This window comes from Coregonus clupeaformis, chromosome 13 (assembly GCF_020615455.1).
Source record: "Coregonus clupeaformis isolate EN_2021a chromosome 13, ASM2061545v1, whole genome shotgun sequence".
Taxonomy (NCBI): Eukaryota; Metazoa; Chordata; class Actinopteri; order Salmoniformes; family Salmonidae; genus Coregonus; species Coregonus clupeaformis.
Genome location: NC_059204.1, coordinates 46,989,985 through 47,013,752, shown reverse-complemented (window position 1 = coordinate 47,013,752; position 23,768 = coordinate 46,989,985). Strand labels below are relative to the sequence as shown.

The 23,768-nt window shown below is 44.4% G+C and overlaps 1 protein-coding gene across 7 annotated transcripts in view; it reads left to right on the top strand.

Annotated features, from left to right (window-relative positions):
• Window positions 1-23,768, top strand: part of LOC121579645 (dachshund homolog 2-like) — a 131,086-nt gene that overhangs the window by 46,445 nt on the left and 60,873 nt on the right. For all 7 annotated transcript variants that reach the window (XM_041894422.2, XM_041894421.2, XM_041894419.2 and 4 more), the window contains exon 2: window positions 16,082-16,206. In XM_041894422.2, coding sequence (XP_041750356.1) covers window positions 16,082-16,206 — 125 coding nt within the window. The remainder of the gene's footprint in view (window positions 1-16,081; window positions 16,207-23,768) is intronic.

Genomic DNA, 23,768 nt, shown 5'->3' with positions numbered 1-23,768 from the left:
TGCTGAGTAGAGTGTTGGAAGCTATTTTGTAAATGACATCGCCGAAGTCAAGGATCGGTAGGATAGTCAATTTTACGAGGGCATGTTTAGCAGCATGAGTGAAGGAGGCTTTGTTGCGAAATGTCCTCCCGAGTGGTGCAGTGGTCTAAGGCACTGCATCGCAGTGCTAGCTGTGCCACTAGAGATCCTGGTTCGAATCCAGGCTCTGTCGTAGCCGGCCGTGACCGGGAGACCCATGGGGCGGCGCACAATTGGTCCAGGGTAGGGGAGGGAATGGCCGGCAGGGATGTAGCTATGTTGGTAGAGCATGTCATTTGCAACGCCAGGGTTGTGGGTTCGATTCCAGTATGAAAAATAAATAAAAATGTATGCGCTCACTAACTGTAAGTCGCTCTGGATAAGAGCGTCTGCTAAATGACGTAAATGTAAAAATGTAAATGAAATAGGAAACGATTCTAGATTTAACTTTGGATTGGAGATGCTTAATGTGAGTCTGGAAGGAGAGTTTACGGTCTTAACCAGACACCTAGGTATTTGTAGTTGTCCACATATTCTAAGTCAGACCCGCCGAGAGTAGTGATTCTAGTCGGGCGGGCGGGTGCAAGCAGCGTTCGATTGAAGAGCATGCATTTAGTTTTACTAGCGTTTAAGAGCAGTTGGAGGCCACGAAAGGAGTGTTGTATGGCATTGAAGCTCGTTTGGAGGTTTGTTAACACAGTGTCCAATGAAGGGCCAGATGTATACAAAATGGTGTCGTCTGCGTAGAGGTGGATCTGAGAGTCACCAGCAGCAAGAGCGACATCATTGATATACACGGAGAATAGAGTCGGCCCGAGAATTGAACCCTGTGGCACCCCCATAGAGACTGCCAGAGGTCCAGACAACAGGCCCTCCGATTTGACACATTGAAATCTATCTGAGAAGTAGTTGGTGAACCAAGTGAGGCAGTCATTTGAGAAACCAAGGCTATTTAGTCTGCCAATAAGAATGCAGTGATTGACAGAGTCAAAAGCCTTGGCCAGGTCGATGAAGACGGCTGCACAGTACTGTCTTTTATCGATTGTGGTTATTATATCTTGCCTAGTTAAATAAAGGTAAAATAAAAAATAATTTAGGACCTTGAGCGTGGCTGAGGTGCACCCATGACCAGCTCGGAAACCAGATTGCATAGCGGAGAAGGTACGGTGGGATTCGAAATGGTCGGTGATCTGTTTGTTAACTTGGCTTTCAAATACTTTCGAAAGGCAGGGCAGGTTGGATATAGGTCTGTAACAGTTTGGATCTAGAGTGTCACCCCCTTTGAAGAGGGGGATGACCGCGGCAGCTTTCCAATCTCTGGGGATCTCAGACGATACGAAAGAGAGGTTGAACAGGCTAGTAATAGGGGTTGCTAATTTTAGAAAGAAAGGGTCCAGATTGTCTAGCCCAGCTGATTTGTAGGTGTCCAGATTTAGCAGCTCTTTCAGGACATCAGCTATCTGAATTTGGGTAAAGGAGAAGCGGGGGGTGCATGGGAAAGTTGCAGCGGAGGGTGCAGAGCTGGTGGCCGGGGTAGGGGTAGCCAGGTGGAAAGCATGGCCAGCCGTAGCAAAATGCTTATTGAAATTCTCAATTATCGTAGATTTATCGGTGGTGACAGTGCAGTGGGTAGCTGGGAGGAGGTGTTCTTATTCTCCATGGACTTTACAGTGATCCAAAACTTTTTGGAGTTAGTGCTACAGGATGCACATTTCTGTTTGAAAAAGCTAGACTTTGCTTTCCTAACTGCTTGTGTATATTGGTTCCTGACTTCCCTGAAAAGTTGCATATCGCGGGGGCTGTTCGCTTCATACAGTTAATATACTGTATGAATGAATCAATGATAACAGCTATGTACTGTATATTGTAAGGGTTACTGAAAATTACATTTCTTGTTTGAAATTGGGACCATTGGAATGATATAGTACAGTGAGGTGTAATGGGTACTGTTGTACATGTACCGTACAGTAATCTCTCGTGGACAGACTTCTTGAATGCAAGATTTTAGTTCTGGGTTAACCGAGATTAACCGTACAGTACATTTCACTTTCCTCATGTTGACTATGTAAATATGATCCAGTCTGGGATCACCATAAATGTCATAAATCCAGTACAGATGTCATAGCTCCTTGTTAATAGCATGGCAACTGTAGCAAAGATGATATGGTGACACATAGAAACAGAGATGTTTGACATGCCAGAGAGGGCAGAGAGAGAGAGAGAGAAGCTCGACTGTTACAGCCAGGGCTCACTAATCTGCCTCTGAGTGGCTCCTGAAACAGGCACCAACTCACCCTTTGTTGTCGTAGCTCTGTTTCCCAAAACTTATGGAGGAAAATGGGAGTCAATACTAGTGGCATGATGGGTAAAGGCCTGAGGACTGAGAAGAGGATTCATCAGCAGCACCATGTTGTGGATTAATGATTTATGAGCTGTCTACCTGACAGCATGCCATATCAGCAGGCTGCCTTCCCCCCTGTAACAGTCTGTCTATTCTGCCTGCTTCCTTATTATGTGGCACATGATGATGGCCACTCCATAACCCACCCAGATGGCTAGTCGTACTCTCAGAACAATAGGTATTTTCTCTGCTAGGTGGTGTTTTTTTTCTTCTTTTTTGCTGTACAGTACAGTTAGTATCTGTGTTGCTATATCCCTCTGTCCTCTGCTAGTCCCTATCTCTGGGGAGCGGATGGGCCTTTGATACAAATCACCATTTTCCCCCAGTACCTCTCAAAATGGTGTGTAAGCTGTTAGAGGAATCAAAAGCATTTAATCAACTCAGGCTGTTGCAATTTGTTTGAAACAGTATGGGGTCAGAGTGACCCTGAGACCTCTCAAATGCATTACGATTCCAAATATGGGATAGGGGATTAATTTAGGTATTTAGCTATTGCCTGAATGCAAATGTGTACGTGTGAAGTGTCTGTTGGAATTGCAAAACGCAGGCGCAGTGGCGTTTGAATAACTCGATAATTTAACGAGTGGTGTCAATCGGCAAATGAGTCTTAACCCCCTCAACCCCTAACCCTTGACCTCCTGCCTTGTAAACAGTGCCAAATCCTGCCCCTTGGCTCCTGGCTTGTGCTCTCCAGGTCGCAGCGCATCAGATATTCCACGTTATAATCCCACGCTAATCTGGCAATTTATTCATTACAGGTTTGCCACCAGCACAGGAGGAATGGAGAGGGACAGGGGTGGGGGGGTGAGGGTGAGGGGGACTCGTAATCTGTCACCCTTGGTCAGTGAAGTGTCCCCCCCTGGCATACTGTGAATGGTATCTCTGTTTCAGTTCTGTGGATGGGCCAATCTGTCAGGTTCCTTGTTTCCACAGGTGGGCAGTGGAGGGGTGGGGTTGCGGAGATGAGGCGTGGGGGGTAAGGTATGGTGGGGCTTGGTGCAGGTTAGTCCCCAGGTCCGGATGGTTTCACACACTACACGCTCTGGAGATCAAAGCCCAGCTTGTCAGCATTCAGACTACAAATATCTCACTCTTCTAGTAGGGACCATGTCCCTAAAGTTCAGCTGTAGTTTGAAATCCCAACAGACTGTCTTTCCTTACAAGTCCATATGTTGTTTTATTGAAACAGCTTTGTTTTCATGTCTTGTTATTCATCCGGTTGCAGAACCCGTGCAGAGCAGACCCCACTGAAAAAAAAATCCTCACACTCACTGACATATTTTCTCATGGGAACTTCAGACACGTATTATCTGTAATAATCTCGTGTTCACAAAAAACATGAGGGCAAAAAAGCAAAACAACACAGATGGATGAAAAAAAATAGTTTTGTCGGAAGCCCTGACTTGGAGAAGACTGTGGCTGTTCAGTGATGAATTGAGTCTGTTTGTAGGTACAAGAGCCACTGGCCCTCTGTGTTGACATCTTCCCATGACATTTTCCCTCCAACACTGTTTTGAAACAGATTACAGCGCGGGATATTAAATAAATAAGAGAAAGTCACCCCCCCCCTCCTCCATTTTGCACTGAGTGACAGTAATCCTCCGCAAGATGCTGAGAGTCGGAGGGTTTGTTGCCATTTACAGAATCCTGTTCTGCCGCCCTCCGAACTGTTCAGCAGACAGGTTGATAATGTCAGGGAATTTAATCCTTGCCGCTGAGTGCCAGCACCCACCATTGTCTGAAGGCAAACTCGCAATCCTCCGTGTCAGATGGAATCCCTTTTCCCCCTGCTTCATTCTCCCAGCGGCTCCCACAAAGACGAGGGCGGAGGGGACGCGCGACAAAAAATAAAAAGATTGCTGTCAGCTTTGGCGCTCTGAGTGGCAGAATTACGGGAAGCAGATCTAATTTAATTGAGTGGGATCTGAACCTTGAGACTCGAGAGAAAGAGAGAGGGAGATAGAGATGGAAAAGGAGGAGAGGGAGAGTGAGGCAAGGGGAGATAGTGGTTCACGTCTAAACAGTGTTTTCCCTGTGATATTAACCTATTTAAAGCCTATTAGTTGATATTTAGATGTAGTGTAGCGCGAGAGTGTGTGTATGTGTGTGTGTGTGGGGTGGGGTGGGGGGGTACAGACTAATGAGAACAGACTGTAGTGTAGCAGTGACTTTCAGATGGGAGCACGGTCGTTAACCTCATATTACTGTTTATTCTACAGTTGAACTGATAAAAACATTTCTCTTCTCCTCTTTTTCTAAAGCTTGTGTTTTTCACACAGATGAGTGGACATCTCTCTTCCAGCTTGACCTCAGACTGGGGGCCCCCCTAAGTTCAGAGGGACAATGTTGACACTTTGTGTCCCATCCTGTCTGAATGAGTTGCACTTGCAAGAGCCACTTCCTCCCCTTTAGTGTAAAATGTGGTGGCCAGAGAGTGGGCAGATATGGCAGCTTAAAGACACAATCTTCTCTGTTATCACAAACATCTTTCAGGGCCCTGCCTGTGTTTGTGTGTGAGCTTTATGTCGCAGTTCAAACCCCAATTCCGACCCTTCACGACACGAACACAGATAAGAAGTCGTCCCAAGCTGTCAGACAGGTGTGGCTCACATTTGGGAGGGTGGACACTGTCCTCAGCTCTGTTTCACATGTAGCCTGTCACGGCTAACCCTGAAAACAGGCACTTAAAGGCAGGCTACAGTTTATCAGGCCTTGGCTATTTATAAAGTAGCCACATAGTGCCATATCTCTGTCATGCTGTCAGCTAATGACAGTCTGCTCTGTTTAAAGCAGGCGGTCACAGGCTAAACTCTGTCAATATGGACTCACAAAGGATGAGACGGGAAACGGCAATGGGAAGGAGAAAAGGAGAGCGCCACGTTGAGCGAGATGAAAAGAGGAGGGAGGGAAGAGTGGCGGAGGGAGGATGAAAGGGGGAAGTGAGCTGGAAAAGAAGTGTTGAGGGAGGCTATTAATATGAGATGAAAGTGTGTGCGGCTGCGCAGGTTTCGGCCCAGGGTCAAGCACAGTTTAGGAGGAGAGGGAGGGCGGGCTGTTCCCCTGAGGTGGGTCAGTCCCACTGGGTGCTGGGGATTTAAACCCTCCACTGACCCCTCGCTCTGTCTCTCTGAACACACACACAACACACGCAGAAATCTTTCTCAAATAATTCAAACGGATTCTTTTGTGACACCTAACACACCGGACCTTTTGCCAGATTCAGTTTGTACACTTCCACATGTGTGCACTTCCACGTGTGTGTGTGTGGTTTTCACAGCCAGAGGTGTGAAAGGGTCCGATGTGCAATCAGATGATACATCTGTGACTTGCGTCTCCATCTTGATTGATGGAGAAAGATCATGGGCCACAAACAAACTCCCCCTCCTATAAATACAGGAGGAATGACACCTCCCTACCCTGAGCCCAGAGACAGCAGGAGGGAAGACTTTTGACATTTATTCAATACCATCAGTAGTCCACGAGTGCCACTGCTGAGCCTCAGGAAAATTATAAGCGCTGGTTACTTAAGCTAAAAGCTGCACGGTGTCAGTCGGCGGTAGCACTTAGAGAAATCTGTGAGTGCTGTGAGGATAGGATACCCAACCCTCTCAGCTTCAGCCATGGATGCACTGTGTGTGTGTGGAGGGGAGGTGGGGGTTCACCTCCTAAATATGGTCTCATGATCCCTCTCACACCAGCTTTTTTAATAAAAACCCATGCAGGAATTCCCTCTGTTAATAACGGAGAACAAAAGCTTTGTTGTAACATGGGGCGTATCGCTTTTCACTGCAGCATGCTTCTGGGTGCAAACTGAGGCTTAGGGAACATAGATGAACCTGGCGCTCCCAAAGTCTCTGCACCAGTAACCCCAGGTACAATACACGCCGCTTAGCACTCTTATACAATACTGTTAATTGGCCATAGATGTGGCAACACCACCCGAGACATTGGGAGTCCTTATCCTGTTCCCTTGGTCTCTAAACTCTCAATTCCCGTCAGTGGCTTGCTAGCTCTCCGATGCACACCCAGTCAGCAGCTTGGCTAGTCAGCAGAAGGCTAGGAAGGGGTGGAGCTATCAATGCTGAGGTGAAACCTGTCTCCCATGTCGCCTTTGACTGGATAAATAATCATAAAATATGCAGGCCTCATTAACTATTGACGAGGCTAATGTGAAGAGACGCTCCAATAGAGCGGAGTAATCCTCGCTGGGCGGAGGACGCCGCCCCACGATCACGTCACGCACCACCGTGACGTGGATGGGTGGCACTGGGACAGGCTCTGTGTTTGTTTGGGAGCCCAGGTCCTCATCACCTTCCACAGTGTGCGTGTCAGACAACCACCAATCAGGATAATGGGACTGGGGCCTGCGTCTGAGACTGTATTGGCTGTGAGAAGGCCTGGTCAAAGCCAAAGCTGTCACTCTGCTGGGCACCGCTTCCTAATACGACAAATGTGCAATAGGCCGCTGTAATCCCACTGATATTAAATTGCTTCAGACATTCAATTGAACAGCTGATGAAATGATTATAGAGAAAACATACAGTACCTCCAGCATATGGATTTGGTGTGACCTTGGCTCCGCTGCCCATGTCGGATTTCTATCTCCACACGTGTAGCATTTAGCAGGCGGGGCCCATATCAGAGGATTCATTTACACTGGTGTTTACGGGATACATTTACACTGGTTTCAAAAGCCACAAGCAATATTCACGCAATTGATTGGATATTGATATCAATACATATGTACTGTAAACCTATTGTTCTGTAGATGTCTATCTGACTCCTTAAACTGTAGAGACAGTCCATGTCTGTCTAAAGTTGAGTTGTAGACTGACATGTCTGCCTTGATGCCTTATTCCAACAGACAGATCATGTGAGCTGGTACGTAGATGGCCCGGCCGTTGTCCATCCTGAGTCCCTCTAGTCTAGATAGAAGAGAGGCCTGGCTGGCAGGATGTCTGTCTGTGTGATGTGGGAACAGGAGCTGTCAAGCTGCAGTGGCGATTTGGAGGTTGGGACCTCAGAGCAGAGAGAGGGCTGTGTGATTTATAAAGGCTCGAGTCTATACTACAGCATGTTACTCTGTTTGCATTCAGTTTGTTCTCTACACTGTATTCATCGGGGAACATATGAGCTGTTGTAACCAGAACGTTGAATGAGGCCTGCTATTGTTGCAGTTATTACATGTTGAAGTATTGTGACACAACTGTGGATGGTTTGTGTGTCATTTTTTTGAGTATTGCATTCTTGAGTTTGGCTCAGAACTTCTCCAAATTGAATGACACAATTCAAACTGTTTTTGTTTGAGAATGTTTTTTTTTCTCATTTTTTATTTCGCTGTCCAGCCGAGGACTTGCAGAGGGCTTGTTAATGGGAAACTCCTAGAAATTATTGGGAAATGTTCTAGTAATGAATGATAATTACAATGCTGAGTCAAACCAAAGCACAAAGTCCTTCTTTCCTATATCTTTTCGAGCAAGTGTAGTGGTCATGGGGCTCATTGTACAATGCTAATCCAGTACTAGATACAGGATAAAATGTAAATCACACGTTGCTTTTTCAGGTTACATGCATTGCCCAGCTAGCAGTTTTTCCATATGTGGGATGGGTATTGGGAGGTTTCAGCAGTATTGGTTGAGTGTGTGGCCATATGGAGACCGACTTCTCCTGGGTACTGTCAGCCCCACCTCTCCCGCTCTCCCTCTCTCCCTCGTTCTCAGTGAGCTGGCACACTGGCAGCCACTCTCCCTGGGATACGCAGGCCTCTCAAACATGAGTAATTGATGAATTGTATGCAATATGCAAATGTGAATGCATAAATCTCCTGACTGACAGCTTAATTTATGTGAGCCTTTAAGAATGCGGGATTAGATTTTAATTAAATATCTTCAAAGGCACCCTGACTTGTACATTTTTTGCATGCTGCCGTCTTTGTTGTTTTTTAAACAATTTCCCATTAAAAAATTTAAATCTGATTTTTGTTTAGCCTGTTCTCAACCCTTTCACACTGCCCCCCCCCCCCTCTCCCCTGCGGTTCAAGTTTTCTGGACTTGTGGACTCCTGCCACCTCTCCCCCTCCCTGTCTCCACTTTGTGTAAGAGAAATGTCTTTGTCTGACGCGAACACAAGTAGTTAGTGCAGCATGGTGCCATAGACTCACATCACTGCTCTCCACAGATATTGACCAACACACTGTGGCCTTTGTCATTGAGAAGAGTGGGTGGAGCCATCACTCATATGAAAGGACAGTCCTGGAGTGCCAGGCTAACCCAGGCACAGGCACAGACGAGCAGGTGTCCGATCACTATAAATATTTAATGAACCGTTTTGAAAAACGACAAGGGCACATTTGTGACATTCGTTTGGACTAAAAAGTGCTTAGTAACCCACTTTAAGTAGTCTCCAGGAGAGGCAGTGATGCCACCTGAGAGTTGAGGGGAGTGATTGGTAGGGACGAGTGCATTGACAGGGTTTTTCTTTTCTGGTGAGTGGAACGTGCGGGAACGTGTGAATGACTTTTCGCAGCCATCTGTTCCTTCTGCCCGATGGGACCCTCTAGGGGCGTGGGGGTAGGAGAGTGTGTGTGTGTGTGTGTGTGTGTGTGCCTGTGCTTCGGAGAGGGCAAACATGGAGCTGCATAGCAGCAGGAATGGGCATTATGCCCACCAATGAGGCTGTTTGTAGTACAGTATTCACTCTCGGAGTGCACCTGAGTGTCAGGTGCTCTTGCAGTAATGAACACCCACCGACAGTAGCTGACTACTATAGCATGGTGAGCAGGGGCAACATGTAGGCTAAAAGATGTGGCGGGACAGAGGGTTAATGTGACTCCACCTTGTTTTCTTTTAACCCCTCTGTCAATATAAAATGACATACAAATTGGATTTTTACAAAAAAAATCCGAAAACATTGTCTTTGTAATCAGCCCATCATTACTTTTGAGCGCTATGAAATTGATCCACAGTTCAGGTTTTATTGAATACCAGCCTATGTTTCTACCAGCATGGCTGAAGCATAGCATGAGGATTTCCATAGGACATGGAGGGACGGGGGCTTGCTCTGCAGAATTGTAATTATCCACCTCATTTAGGCCCTTTTCTTTGATGCAGATCCTGTTCTTGGAGTCAGTCAAAAAAGTCAGCAGGCAGCTTGCAGCTTATACAAGGAAGCACCTGCCGCCAGCTAGGAAAAGGTCGCAGGGATACAATGCTCAGTAAAAGCGGAGCCAAATAAGAAAACAGTTCTAGTCTCCAGAGGAAAAAGGCCAAGTTAGCGCACAATCACCCGCATAAAGAAATTACACCAGTGCGCGAGAGGGGAATGAGTCAGTGACTCCAAAAGAATTCCTTTACTTCAACAATCAGCTATGTGTATGGAAAACAATCCACCCTCTAAAGGAAGCCCTCTTTCCCCCTCTCTCATTTTAAGACGTTGGAGGAAATGTCTGGTTAATCTGCTAAAGAGGTTTCAACTGTACAGCCTGCTTCTGGGTTTCCAGTTCAGCCGACTCTCTGGCTGGTGGGGGGGATACAGTGACCTGCATGCAGCTCTGCCTCTGCCTCTCTGGACTGACCCCTAGGAACCTTGATTTCTAATTCCCTTTCCTCTCCGGAAATGTCCACACGTTATCGGAACGTTCTGGTAATTAATGCTTTTTCAAGAGCCTCTCCTTTTTGGACACACACACCAAACATAACATTATCTTCATTAGTTTTTTTTGCATTATTAGGCCCGCAACAAAGTAGTGTAGAGTAGTCTACGCATTATAGACCCAAAGAGGAACTTCCCTCTAATGCTATGGGAAAGTGGTGGCCAATTTGATTTAAACGGTCATTTATTTGAATAAGAAATGTATTGCAGTGAGCACATCAGAAAAATTAAATTGTCATTTCAGCTAATTATCTTCTCGCCAGTTAATTGGTTTCATCTTCAGTATCAGGTGTTCTGCTTATGCCATCATCATTTATGATGGAAGACACAGGTGGAAGGGACCTCCATTTTTCATATAGGCCATAATTACAGGACAGAATACATGAATAACATATCTGAAGTAGTTCTGTAATATCCAGTAGGCCTGCACTGTATTACAACACCCTTATCTGTGAATTTAGAGGTGGTTGTGAATTCTAAGTTCCTGCACTTCTGGGCGTTTAGACAAATTACTACCCCTAATATTGTATCTTTGGCAAACTTGGCAGCAGTAATAGATAGCCTAATAAATATCTTTATCGTATTTAAAGTTAATTACAACACTTGGACGTACGTGTAAGGCCAGCTTATGAAACCACATCTCTTCATTCTCTATTCTTTTCAAGTGCATGCATGCTCATAGAGAATGCTAAGGGCCAAGGTAACTCAAGGAGAAAAGAAACAAAGAAGAAGAAATAATGACAGAGCATCCAAATGAAAAGAAAAGGCTTGTATGTGAGTATGTCCAGCAGGGGTGTCATGCACCCATTGTTTTAGAGGGAGCACAAACTACGTGAGGATGGGAGGGGTGGGATTTCTGAAAATCTTGAATATTTCAATCACCTGAAACAGCTTTTTCCTCCAATCAGAGCCATAACCATTATGCCTAATTCTATGTAAAAAAAAGAATGTATCTTTTTCCGCATAGGTTATCTAAGCATACCTCTATACCTGTTCAATTGTCATTTTAATGAAGGATGCACATTTGATTCTTGAAGAACCTTTATGCCTTAGGATTTTAGTACAACTGCCACACTGGTATATAGTATCATAACCCAATAATTAAAGCAATTTTATGATTTTCTAAGGTGTAGCAGCCTTGCAAGCATGCCAGCTAAGGTAGACAAGCTACTCCAACTTAAATGACAGCCTGAAATGGCTTCGTAGCTAATTATGGGGTTTGGAGATTGGGAACCTATCTACAGTAGCTGGCTAGCTAAAGCCAACTTCATACAATTGCTAGGTGGCTAGTATTACAGAGAAACAACAAAACATTTTCATTTTATTTATTCATCAAGAAGGAATCAATAGGCTACATAGCTTGATCAAATTCATTTACAAACATACCTTCTGAGAGTCCTGCCCATCACCGGCAGTTGAAATCAAATCAAACGCTGTGTGTGTCATGACACTCGCTCTCCTCCTCCGCTGATGATACTGTCTGCACGCACTAGCAGTGCTTCCCAAACTCGGTCCCGGGGACCCCAAGGGGTGCACATTTTGGTTTCTGCCCTAGCACCACACAGCTGATTAAAATAATGAACTCATCAAGCTTTGATTATTTGAATCAGCTGTGTAGTGCTAGGGAAAAAACTAAAAGGTACACTTACGCTGCACTAGAATATCTAGTGTATCTTTGCTCCGTGGTGCACCTTGGAAGGAACACTTACTATGGAGAACTCTTTGCCTGGTCCAGTCAATTTGCCCCCTCCGCAAAACACAGCTGACAGATCTTTTTTATAAATAATTATGATAAAATGTGGGCTTGAAAATGAAGTTTAGTAATTCATTTAACATCTGAAAAATGTATATATATAAAATAAATACACTACCAGTCAAAAGTTTGGACACACCTACTCATTCAAGGGTTTTTCTTTATTTTTTTTTATTTTTTTACATTGTAGAATAATAGTGAAGACATCAAAACTATGAAATAACACATATGGAATCATGTAGTAAACCAAAAAAGGGTTAAACAAATCAAAATATATTTTATAATTGAGATTCTTCAAATAGCCTTGATGACAGCTTTGCACACTCTTGAATTTCTCTCAGCCAGCTTCATAAGGTAGTCACCTGGAATGCATTTCAATTAACAGGTGTGCCTTCTTAAAAGTTAATTTGTGGAATTTCTTTCCTTCTTAATGTGTTTGAGCCAATCAGTTGTGTTGTGAAAATGTAGGGGGTATACAGAAGATATCCCTATTTGGTAAAAGACCAAGTCCATATTATGGCAAGAACAGCTCAAATAAGCAAAGAGAAACGACAGTCCATCATTACTTTAAGACATGAAGGTCAGTCAATACGGAACATTTCAAGAACTTAGTAAGTTTCTTTAAGTGCAGTTGCAAAAACCATCAAGCCCTTTGATGAAACTGGTTCTCATGAGGACTGCCACAGGAATGGAAGACCCAGAGTTACCTCTGCTGCAGAGGATAAGTTCATTAGAGTTACCAGCCTCAGAAATTGCAGCCCAAATAAATGCTTCACAGAGTTCAAGTAACAGACACATCTCAACATCAACTTTTCAGAGGAGACTGTGTGAATCAGGCCTTCATGGTCGAATTGCTGCAAAGAAACCACTACTAAAGGACACCAATAAGAAGAAGAGACTTGCTTGGGCCAAAAAAATTGAGATTTTTGGTTCCAACCGCTGTGTCTTTGTGAGACGCGGTGTGTGTGAACGGATGATCTCCGCATGTGTATTTCCCACCGTAAAGCATGGAGGAGGAGGTGTTATGGTGTGGGGGTGCTTTGCTGGTGACACTGTCTGTGATTTATTTATACAATTAACCGACATTGCTAGCACAGCATTCTGCAGCGATACGCCATCCCATCTGGTTTGGGCTTAGTGGGACTATCATTTGTTTTTCAACAGGACAATGACCCAACACATATCCAGGCTGTGTAAGGGCTATTTTACCAAGAAGGAGAGTGATGGAATGCTGCATCAGATGACCTGGCCTCCACAAACCCCCGACCTCAACCAAATTAAAATGGTTTGGGATGAGTCGGACCGCAGAGTGAAGGAAAAGCAGCCAACAAGTACTCAGCATATGTGGGAACTCCTTGAAGACAAAAAAAGCATTCCAGGTGAAGCTGGCTGAGAGAATGCCAAGACTGTGCAAAGCTGTCATCAAGGCAAAGGGTGGCTATTTGAAGGATCTCAAATATAAAATATATTTTGATTTGTTTAACACTTTTTTGGTTACTACATGATTCCATATGTGTTATTTCATAGTTTTGATGTCTTCACTATTATTCTACAATGTAGAAAATAGTACAAATAAAGAAAAACCCTTGAATGAGTAGTTGTTCTAAAACTTTTGACCGGGAGTGTATACATATATATCATATTTTTTTTAATTACATTTTTAAAAGTCTGAGGGGGCACGTGCCCTTGTGCCCCCTATGGGCATGATGCCTTTGATGTACAGTATATCTGCATTTGAATGGATCTCAAATGAAATACCAAGAAACCTTCTGTTAAAAAATCTCTAATATATGATGATGAAATAAATAAAGACTGAAAACTTGGAACCTCCAAAGTGCCTTAATTACACAGTTTAAAAACCGTGGGCCCTGCGCTATCGTGAGCTGACAGGGCCCTGTAGACTGTGCGGAGCAATAAGCCAGGCTGACTTTGATACACTACAGTTAACTTCATTGAGCGGTTCCAGTTACAGGCTCACTACAACCGCAAAAGTGATTAATGTTGATTGCTCTTTTTTCTTTTTTTTACACGCTTGGCTGTTCATAGTTTTTAATTGGATTAGTAAAGTGACAATCGTGAGTGCTGTGCATTTTCGGAGGTGCAGCTCATGCAGACAGCCAACATGTCATGAGGGGCATGGCTGGGGGAGCAGTAGGGTGGGGAGTGGGAGGGAGGCTTGAGGGTGTGTCCAGAGGGGAGTGTGATCGTTGCCGCCACCTCCTTGGTGTGACAGAGTGAGGTTCACATGGAGTTTATCATCGATTGGAATTGCAGGCCAGTCAATAGAGAATATTACGCACAGAGGAGTCGGGTTACTGTGGCAGAGCTGAGTAGTTCTGCTGTGCTGTAGAGGTGTGCATTAAACACACTAAAGCCTACAGTACAGTAACGTCAATCTTGTGAGTGGACCTCTGAGTCATTTGCTGGTGGAGTACAAATCAACTGTGCCTTGACAAACACCTCCATTTCTGGGCTGTGTAACTGACCCATGTCAATGTTTATAAGTTACTTTTTAACAGACATAAAAAAAAGTTGCTTCATTTTCTATTGAGGTGAGTGACTCCTCCAAGTCTGGAGTCTCCAGTCTGGAGTCCTTGGCTACTGTTGTCTGTGAATGTTCAGGTGAATCATACTTAAAACAGAGTAAACTGGCCAGAGAAAAGAGCAGGACAAGACATTAAAGGCGAATTAACAAACAGCTGAATCAAAATGGACTGTTGTGGCAGCTTGTGAGTGAACGCCTTTGTGTTGAACAGAGAGAGGGGGGCACGGCGAACGAGAGAGAGAGACGGACGTTTCACAGCGAATGGGCTTTGTTCTAATGGCAACACTCTGTTTGGAACACTGATAAGAGCCTTCCATTTGTCTCTCCAGGTTTTTTTCTTTCCGTCCTCTCTCTGTTCTCCGTTCAAGTCCGCTCTACGTCTTTTATCCTGTAAAGCGGAGTCCCAGGCCAGCCAAGTGTAATGGCATCTGGAGCATCTAGTGCTGCTTTTTCAACTCGTGTCCAACCACGTCTCTGAAGACTACTCTGATTTGTTCACATATTGAACACCCCCCTCCTTTTACTTGTATGCTGATTGCTCTGTGGTCCTGTTTGTGTTTGTTGCCACTGCAATATTAATGAAATACATAAAGAAACAACAACACAGCGCTTCTTTAGTTATTGTTCCTGGACGCCAGCCAATCGTATACAGCACAAAAATTTGCATTTTTTCTTTTCAAGCACTTTTCTCCCTCCCTCCTGCCCGTTGTCACATACGTGTCTCTGCGACAGAAGGGCCCTATCAGTCTAGTACATGCTTTAAGAGTCTACTTTTGGGAAAAGTGAGGAAGGGAATATGTGTGTGAGAGAGGTTGTGTAACGTAAGGAAAGTTTTCACTTGTTTCTCACTTCCTGGCCCCAGGGGGAAGGAATCTCAGTCTAATTTTACACTATCAGACACCAAACCCTGGAAACAATGTGTCTGCACGCTGGCGACCCCTTATCAGATATGGCCTTGCTGGAATATGCAATGTCCCCCTGTGCACTTCAAGGCATATGTTTTTGAGGTGATCATTATCAAGCTTTCTGTGTGTGTGTGTGTGTGTGTGTGTGTGTGTGTGTGTGTTAGTCCCCAGTGTTATCAGTGGAGTGGATCTCTGTCTACCTGCCGTCTCTGTCTAATCCCCCCAGAGTGGGCAGGAAGGGGGGAGGGGTGGGGGGGTGGGGGACGCAAACAGATGTTGGTGTGAGTAATGAGAGGAGGAGAGTAATGGCTACATATTGTAGAGGTGTCACAAGGCTTGACATATTATTTGAAAAATAATAAATACAATTCTTGGGTTTTAAAGGCTTGTCAAGTGCGTTTGGCACAAGTATAAAATATGACGCACCACAATAAAAATTCATAGAAATTGGACTAGCAATTGTCATGGAAATATGTAAATTGCTTTAGTTTTTTGGTGGGTATTGTCATTTATTTTTATTTCCCACTATCTTAGTGTCAATTGTTGTCAATTTAAATGTTAGACAACGCGATACAGTTCTCATATCACTCATGCTATTTAGAGAAATGTAAAATCCATTGTAAATGGAGGAATCAATGGACTCTTTCACTGTGAGCCTGTGCGGTCTGAGGAATAGAGATTTAAATAGTAGATCATTTGCTGTGTATTGACTGTAATATGTATATCTCTCTGCCTCTCTCTCTCTCTCTCTCTCTCTCTGTCTCTCTCTCTTTCCCCCCCCCCCTCTCCTTCTCTCCCCGTCTCTGTAGCTCCAGGCCTGGCCGCCCACCGAAGCGTTCCCTAGGGGTAGCGATGCAGGAAAGCTCCAGGCTTCTTCCCCACAGTGTCCACGGCCTATTGTCGCCCGGCCTCCTCTCATCCATGTCGCCCGGAGGTAAGATCTCTCATCTAAGTGCAGCCACCCTAAACATGCACACAACCTTCAGTGAGTCTCACTCAAAGCACCCCAATAAAAAAGCTAATTTACCCTCCACTCGCTAACCTCCACCTCGCATTAATTATGTATTTTAACGTTTGATAAAAATAGACAGCCATCAGGTGTCCTATACGGTAGCCTCGGATTTGTCACATTTTGATGAAAGCGATTCTGTTATCTTTTCTTTTGAGATCCCTGTCTCTGTTTCCCGGCGCCTTTCTTTCCCCCCCTCCCCTCATCCCCCTCTTTCTGCAAATCAGTTCCTATTGATTTTCTCCTCTGTCCTTCAATGGCCACTACTGCGTCTCAAACAGAGGTTACACTATTGGATTTCTGTAGCGTTTTCTCACACATGCATTTGCTCTCTCTCTCTTTCTCTCTTTCTCTCTCTCTCGTTCTCTCTCTCTCTCAAGTCTCTCTCTCTTGTTGCTGTAGGCCTTTCCTTCTCCTTTCGCCTCTTTATATAATTGCAATATGCAAGAATCTATTTGATAAAGTTAACATTGTTGCATCAACACTATGCCTGTCACTATGCTTAGGTGTAATCTGTGTGTGTTTGTACACGTGTTTTTGTGTGTCTGTGTGTTTTGCATTTAACTGTCTATTTGAAAAGTGTACCGACAGCAAACTATAGGTTCTGTCTTGTTAAGCACATTTTTGCTTGTGTTTTTTTATTTTCCCTCTAAATTGCTGATGGTGGCGGCAATTTAGTCCTCACAATGGCCAGTAGGGATATTGATTTGTGCAGACGAGGAGCCTGAGCAGTCGGTTAGCCATGCTAGTGATTGATTTCAGATGACTTGTGTTACTATTCTCCTCCCTTGCAGTGGGTGGGACTTCTTTAAAATACACATGAAAATCATCTACATTTTGATCATCTCTGTTCATTAGTTTATTAACTCAACCCAGGTAATATATGTAGTTGTCTGCATGTCTGTCAGATGACAAGACATAATTAGAGACTATATTGGTGGCGAATTAGTCTTATTGTTTGAATATATTGATATTATTATCATTACCTTTAACGACCAAGCAGTACATGTTTTGTTTTAGAAACAAATAATGTTTTTACAGGGTTTTTCTATTTTTATATATATATATATATATATATATATATATATATATATATATATATATATATATATATATGTATGTATATATATATATATATATACAGTTGAAGTTGGAAGTTTACATACACCTTAGCCAAATACATTTAAACTCAGTTTTTCACAATTCCTGACATTTAATCCTAGTAAAAATTCCCTGTTTTAGGTCAGTTAGGATCACCACTTTAATTTAAAAATGTGAAATGTCAGAATAATAGTAGAGAGAATGATTTATTTCAGCTTTTATTTCTTTCATCACATTCCCAGTGGGTCAGAAGTTTACATACAATAAATTAGTATTTGGTAGCATTGCCTTTAAATTGTTTAACTTGGGTCAAACGTTTCGGGTAGCCTTCCACAAGCTTCCCACAATAAGTTGGGTGAATTTTGGCCCATTCCTCCTGACAGAGCTGGTGTAACTGAGTCAGGTTTGTAGGCCTCCTTGCTCGCACACACTTTTTCAGTTCTGCCTGCACATTTTCTATATGATTGAGGTCAGGGCTTTGTGATGGCCACTCCAATACCTTGACTTTGTTGTCCTTAAGCCATTTTGCCACAACTTTGGAAGTATGCTTGGGGTCATTGTCCATTTGGAAGATCCATTTGCAACCAAGCTTTAACTTCCTGACTGATGTCTTGAGATGTTGCTTCAATATATCCACATCATTTTCCTTCCTCATGATGCCATCTATTTTGTGAAGTGCACCAGTCCCTCCTACAGCAATGCACCCCCACAGCATGATGCTGCCACCCCGTGCTTCACGGTAGGGATGGTGTTCTTCCGCTTGCAAGCATTCCCCTTTTTCCTCCAAATTTAACGATGGTCATTATGGCCAAACAGTACTATTTTTGTTTCATCAGACCAGAGTACATTTCTCCAAAAAGTACGATCTTTGTCCCCATGTGCAGTTGCAAACCGTAGTCTGGCTTTTTTATGGCAGTTTTGGAGTAGAGGCTTCTTCCTTGCTGAGCGGCCTTTCAGGTTATGTCGATATAGGACTTGTTTTACTGTGGATATAGATACTTTTGTACCTGTTTCCTCCAGCATCTTCACAATGTCCTTTGCTGCTGTTCTGGGATTGATTTGCACTTTTCGCACCAAAGTACGTTCATCTCTAGGAGACAGAACGCGTCTCCTTCCTGAGCGGTATGACGGCTGCGTGGTCCCATGGTGTTCACACTTGCGTAGTATTGTTTGTACAGGTGAACGCGTTACCTTCAGGTGTTTGGAAATTTCTCCCAATGATGAACCAGAGAGTTTTTTAGGATAAAAATAAATGGAATACCTGGTTCAGTCTGCTTTCCAACAGACACTGCGAGACAAATTCACCTTTCAGCAGGACAATAACCTAAAACACAAGGCCAAATATACACTGGAGTTGCTTACTAAGACGACATTGAACGGCCTAGTTACAGTTTTGACTTAAATCACCTTGAAAGTCTAAGGCAAGACTTGAAAATGGCTGTCTAGCAATGATCAACAACTAACTTGACAGAGCTTGAAGAATTTAAAAAAGAATAATGTGCAGATATTGTACAATCCAGGTGTGCAAAGCTCTTAGAGACTTACCCAGAAAGACTCACAGCTGTAATCACTGCCAAAGGTGATTCTAACAGGGGTGTGAATACTAAATGTGTAAATTAGATATTTATCTATTTCATTTTCATTACATTTGCACAATTTTATAAAAACATGTTTTCACTTTGTCATTATGGCGTATTGTATGTAGATGGGTGTGATTTTTTAAAATTATTTAATCCATTTTGAATTCAGGCTGTAACACAACAAAATGTGGAATAAGTCAAGGGTATATGAATACTTTCTGAAGGCACTCTAGATACCTAAAAGGAATACTGTATCTTCCTCATGAATCCTGAATGGATTAGAGACCCTGTAAAAGTTCATGTTTACTGCTTATTGATGAATATATTTTAGTTATATGACAGTAATGTGATAGCAGCAGCAGTTGAAGTTGTAGGGCGGCTGGTAGCCTAGCGGTTTCAGTGTTGGGCCAGTAACCGATAGGTTGCTGGTTTGAATACACAAGCCATCAAGGTGAAAAATCTGTCTGTGTCCTTGAGCAAGGCACCTAATTTTCTCCAGGGGCACCGTACTACTATGGCTGACCCTGTAAAACAACATATTTCACTGCATCTATCCGGTGTATGTTATAATATATTATATATATATATTTTTTTACATGCATTAATACTACTATAGTCAGCAGTATCAATGTTCCTTTTTCATCTTACAGCAGACGTCAAAGAGCAGATTTGTATCGGAGTTGTCATTCAGTTATTAGCAACCATTTGTTTTGTTATTAACATATAATGCGATAATTATCTGTACAAATGAGCAAGCTTTATTCCAAGCCCCCCCCCAGTGGATGTTTGCAGTTCTGTTCTGTACTTCAGTGCTCGGCGTCACCTTGTGAGCGGGAAGAAAAGAAAGAAAGAGAGAGTATTCATGAGGGAATACTGCTTTACCCTCTCAAAGCTTCCCCTCTCGTGTTTAGAGTTAGCGCACGCGGGGGGGTTGAGCCGAGCAAAAGCAAAACTAACGTGTTGTGGGCTTTGTTGGAGCGTTTGGTTTCCTGGATTGCTGTTGACAGAAACATCCTAAGCCCCTGGCACTCCGGAGAGAGGAGGGGAGGAGCCCCAACAGCAGGTATAAGGATTCCATCCTCACTACAGTACAGTCGTCATGTAAAGCATGGCTTCCGTTTCTGACTACACTACTGAAGCAATCTGGGTCAGGGGGAGATGGAGAGATAGAGAGATGAAGGGAAGAACAGAGAGAGAGTGAGGTGTCAGAGCCAGAGAGTTGTGTGATGTGTTTCCCTCGCTCCTTTATTCCTCCCACTAGGTTATTAAGGAGTTTTAGGTGTTAAACTGTGGTTTCACTTTTGCAGAGCAGGAGATGAAGACAGGAAAGACGTTGTGTGTGTCATGCAGGCTGTCACGAACCCCAAGTAGAACCACCTGACTTCTCTCTCTCTTCTCTCTGTCATTTTCATATATAACTCCTCTCTCTCTCTCTCTCTCTCTCTCTCTCTCTCTCTCTCTCTCTCTCCCTCTCTCTCTCTCTCTCTCTCTCTCTCTCTCTCTCTCTCTCTCTCTCTCTCTCTCTCTCTCTCTCTCTCTCTCTCTCTCTCTCTCTCTCTCTCTCTCTCTCTCTCTCTCTCTCTCTCTCTCTCTCTCTCTCTCTCTCTCTCTCTCTCTCTCCCTCTCCCTCTCCTCTCCCTCTCCCTCTCTCTCTCTCTCTCTCTCTCTCTCTCTCTCTCTCTCTCTCTCTCTCTCTGAAAACAAAACAGGCCTTCCTGGTGACTTTGATGAATGACATGTCCCACCGGGGACTGGTCCTCCATCTGTTTAACCCCCCTCCCCCTCCTCTCCCCTCCAAACCTGGGAGGAGGGCCTCCTACTCCCCCTCGTCCCTGGGCCTCACTCTGACAAATAGTATTTAACTACTGTTTTGGATCGCCTCCTTTCTCTGAATCACAGTTATCCAGAGCCACACTCCTCTGTTGTCTTGCAGCATTGGTCACTTTTACCTGTCTGATACAAGTGAACACATTGCAATACAGTAATCTTACTGTAAATGTAGGATTTCCATTTTACTTAATCGCATGGCAAAGTTCTGGCAGCTAACCCTGGCACTCTCTCCTGACTTCTTGGAACAGTGCAGTAGTATTGCTCTCTGACCTCTCCTCAATCCCAGGTCGCTGTATTAGCTGATTCTGTGTCAGTCTTGGCGTTGTTTCCCTGTGTGTTGGTTTGTTTTCTCTGCTCTGCTCGGCTTGGCAGTCCCTCGCTCAATGCACACTCATCTGAAGGGGTTAAAGTCTCTGAGTAAAATAACCGAGGATAAATAAAACATGGGGTTCTATTTAGTGACATATGGGCTAGCCTGGCCCTTGCGCATGCTAATGAACAGAGGCCTTTCAGAGAGAGAGAGAGAGGGAAGAGAGGGAGAGAGCAGTGGAGCCAGGCGATGCCAGGAATATAGATATCAACTGTAGGGGGGGAGAGAAACATCAGGGTGTAAACCAGCCAGCATTGTGTGCTCAACATTTATCCTAATCCATGCCTTCCTCCTTCTGGGGAGTGCTACCGCAAGGGCCACTGTTGAGAGAAGATCCACGTGGCACAAACCTGCATCATAGTCTTCATCGTCAGACCGAGGCCAACCTTTAGCTTCTCAGCCTGGGCATTTCTAACGCACCCATTTTTTCCCCTCGAAGCCCCATTATTAGCTGAATAATGGTTATTCTGCATAAAAAAATAGGGTACATGAACAATTTAGACTGGCCCACTTGGCTAAAGATGGACCAGCCCATCTGTCATTGGCCAGAATTGCCCTATGGCCAGTCAGTCCCTGCCTGGTACCCTGCCTGGCCTCTGGCTGGGGCCCACTGGCGTCATTGACTCTGCTCTCCCATGGCCTTGTTTATGAATCCTGGGTTACAGACGTACTGAGAGAGAGAGAGAGAGAGAGAGAGAGAGAGAGAGAGAGAGAGAGAGAGAGAGAGAGAGAGAGAGAGAGAGAGAGAGAGAGAGAGAGAGAGAGAGAGAGAGAGAGAGAGAGAGAGAGAGAGAGAGAGAGAGAGAGAGAGAGAGAGAGAGAGAGAGAGAGAGAGAGAGAGAGAGAGAGAGAGAGAGAGAGAGAGAGAGAGAGAGAGAGAGAGAGAGAGAGAGAGAGAGAGAGAGAGACAGAGAGACAGAGAGACAGAGAGACAGAGAGACGAGAGAGAGAGAGAGAGAGAGAGAGAGAGAGAGAGAGAGAGAGAGAGAGAGAGAGAGAGAGAGAGAGAGAGAGAGAGAGAGAGAGAGAGAGAGAGAGAGAGAGAGAGAGAGAGAGAGAGAGAGAGAGAGAGAGAAACAGAGAGACAGAGAGACAGAGAGACAGAGAGACAGAGAGACAGAGAGACAGAGAGACAGAGAGACAGAGACAGAGAGACAGAGAGACAGAGAGACAGAGAGACAGAGAGACAGAGAGACAGAGAGACAGAGAGACAGACAGACAGACAGACAGACAGACAGACAGACAGACAGACAGACAGACAGACAGACAGACAGACAGACAGACAGACAGACAGACAGACAGACAGACAGACAGACAGACAGACAGACAGACAGACAGACAGACAGAGAGAGAGAGAGAGAGAAACACAGACGCTGAGGGTCTGTAAATCCCTGTGATAAAGAGCCGGGGCCCTGAGACACACGCTTGCCAACGCACAGAGCAGAATTAAACACCAGGCCTCGGCGTAGGTGGGTGGCCCCCAATCCGTATTTAATGAAGGATCTGTGGAGAAGGAGGGGGGCTTTTAATTTGTATTTCCAGCGATCTGGCTGTCTGGAAACATGCTCTCAGGAATGATCAGGATGGGCTTGGTTAATGAGGACGAGACTGTAAAAACAAAGAGGTTATAATCAGAGAGAGAGAGAGCCCAGTGGTACAGGGAGAAACGCTGCACGCAACGCAATGCAAATCACTAAGTGCTTATTTTCCTTCCTATTTTAAACGCAGGAATCAGTGGTTCTCTTTGTGCATCCTTATTACTTCTCCTTTACTTTTCCTATTGATCTGCAAAGCAGAGACAGGAAGGAAAACACAAGCTGAGCGCTTTTCCTTTTTCCTCTTCGTGAAACGGTGCATTTGTCCCGTGGTGCAGATGAATGCAGAGCCCGATCTGACTCATTCCTAATGAGCCTATCTGATGCACATTCCTTCTCATCGTGACATTTAAAAGCACCTCCTGTATCTCATTCCTGACATGATAGATACTGAACACCGCAAGGTTGCCCAGTATATCTCCCTGAACCTCCTGGCCCGACCCCACCCCTGGCATTGCACCCTGGCGGTGTCCTGTTCAGCCAGCCAATGTGTCACATTCTAGTTATGCTGTGTGTCAACCACAATCGAGCCCTTACCCCGGGCAGGAAGTGGATAACAATATACAGTACAGGATTGGCTGTCCACTATAGAGGTTGAGGTAACATCAAAATGGTAGTACTGGTCACACTTAAGTGAGGACTAGTTCTCTTCTTTATGCTCACTGAAACGTAATTCCTTGATTTGAATCTACAGAGAAGCCCTCACCAACTGGAGGTGGCGTGTGTGAATGTCCCTATGTATTTGTGTATGTCTGCTGTAGACATCATGTCCTCTTTATCGTGGCTGCAGTCGCCAGCATTAGCTCTATAATTAGACACTTAATTAGGGGACGCCAGATGAGTGACAGTTTGAAGTCAGTGACTCACGCTCAGGACTGTGTGTGTGTGTGTGTGTGTGTGTGTGTAGTTGTCGCTGCAGGCTACATACTGTCTGTATGAAGGCTGCCCCCCATTCCATAAAGGTTGTAAAAGCCTCTTAAGAAAAAATCATCTCCTACTCTGTAAAATAAT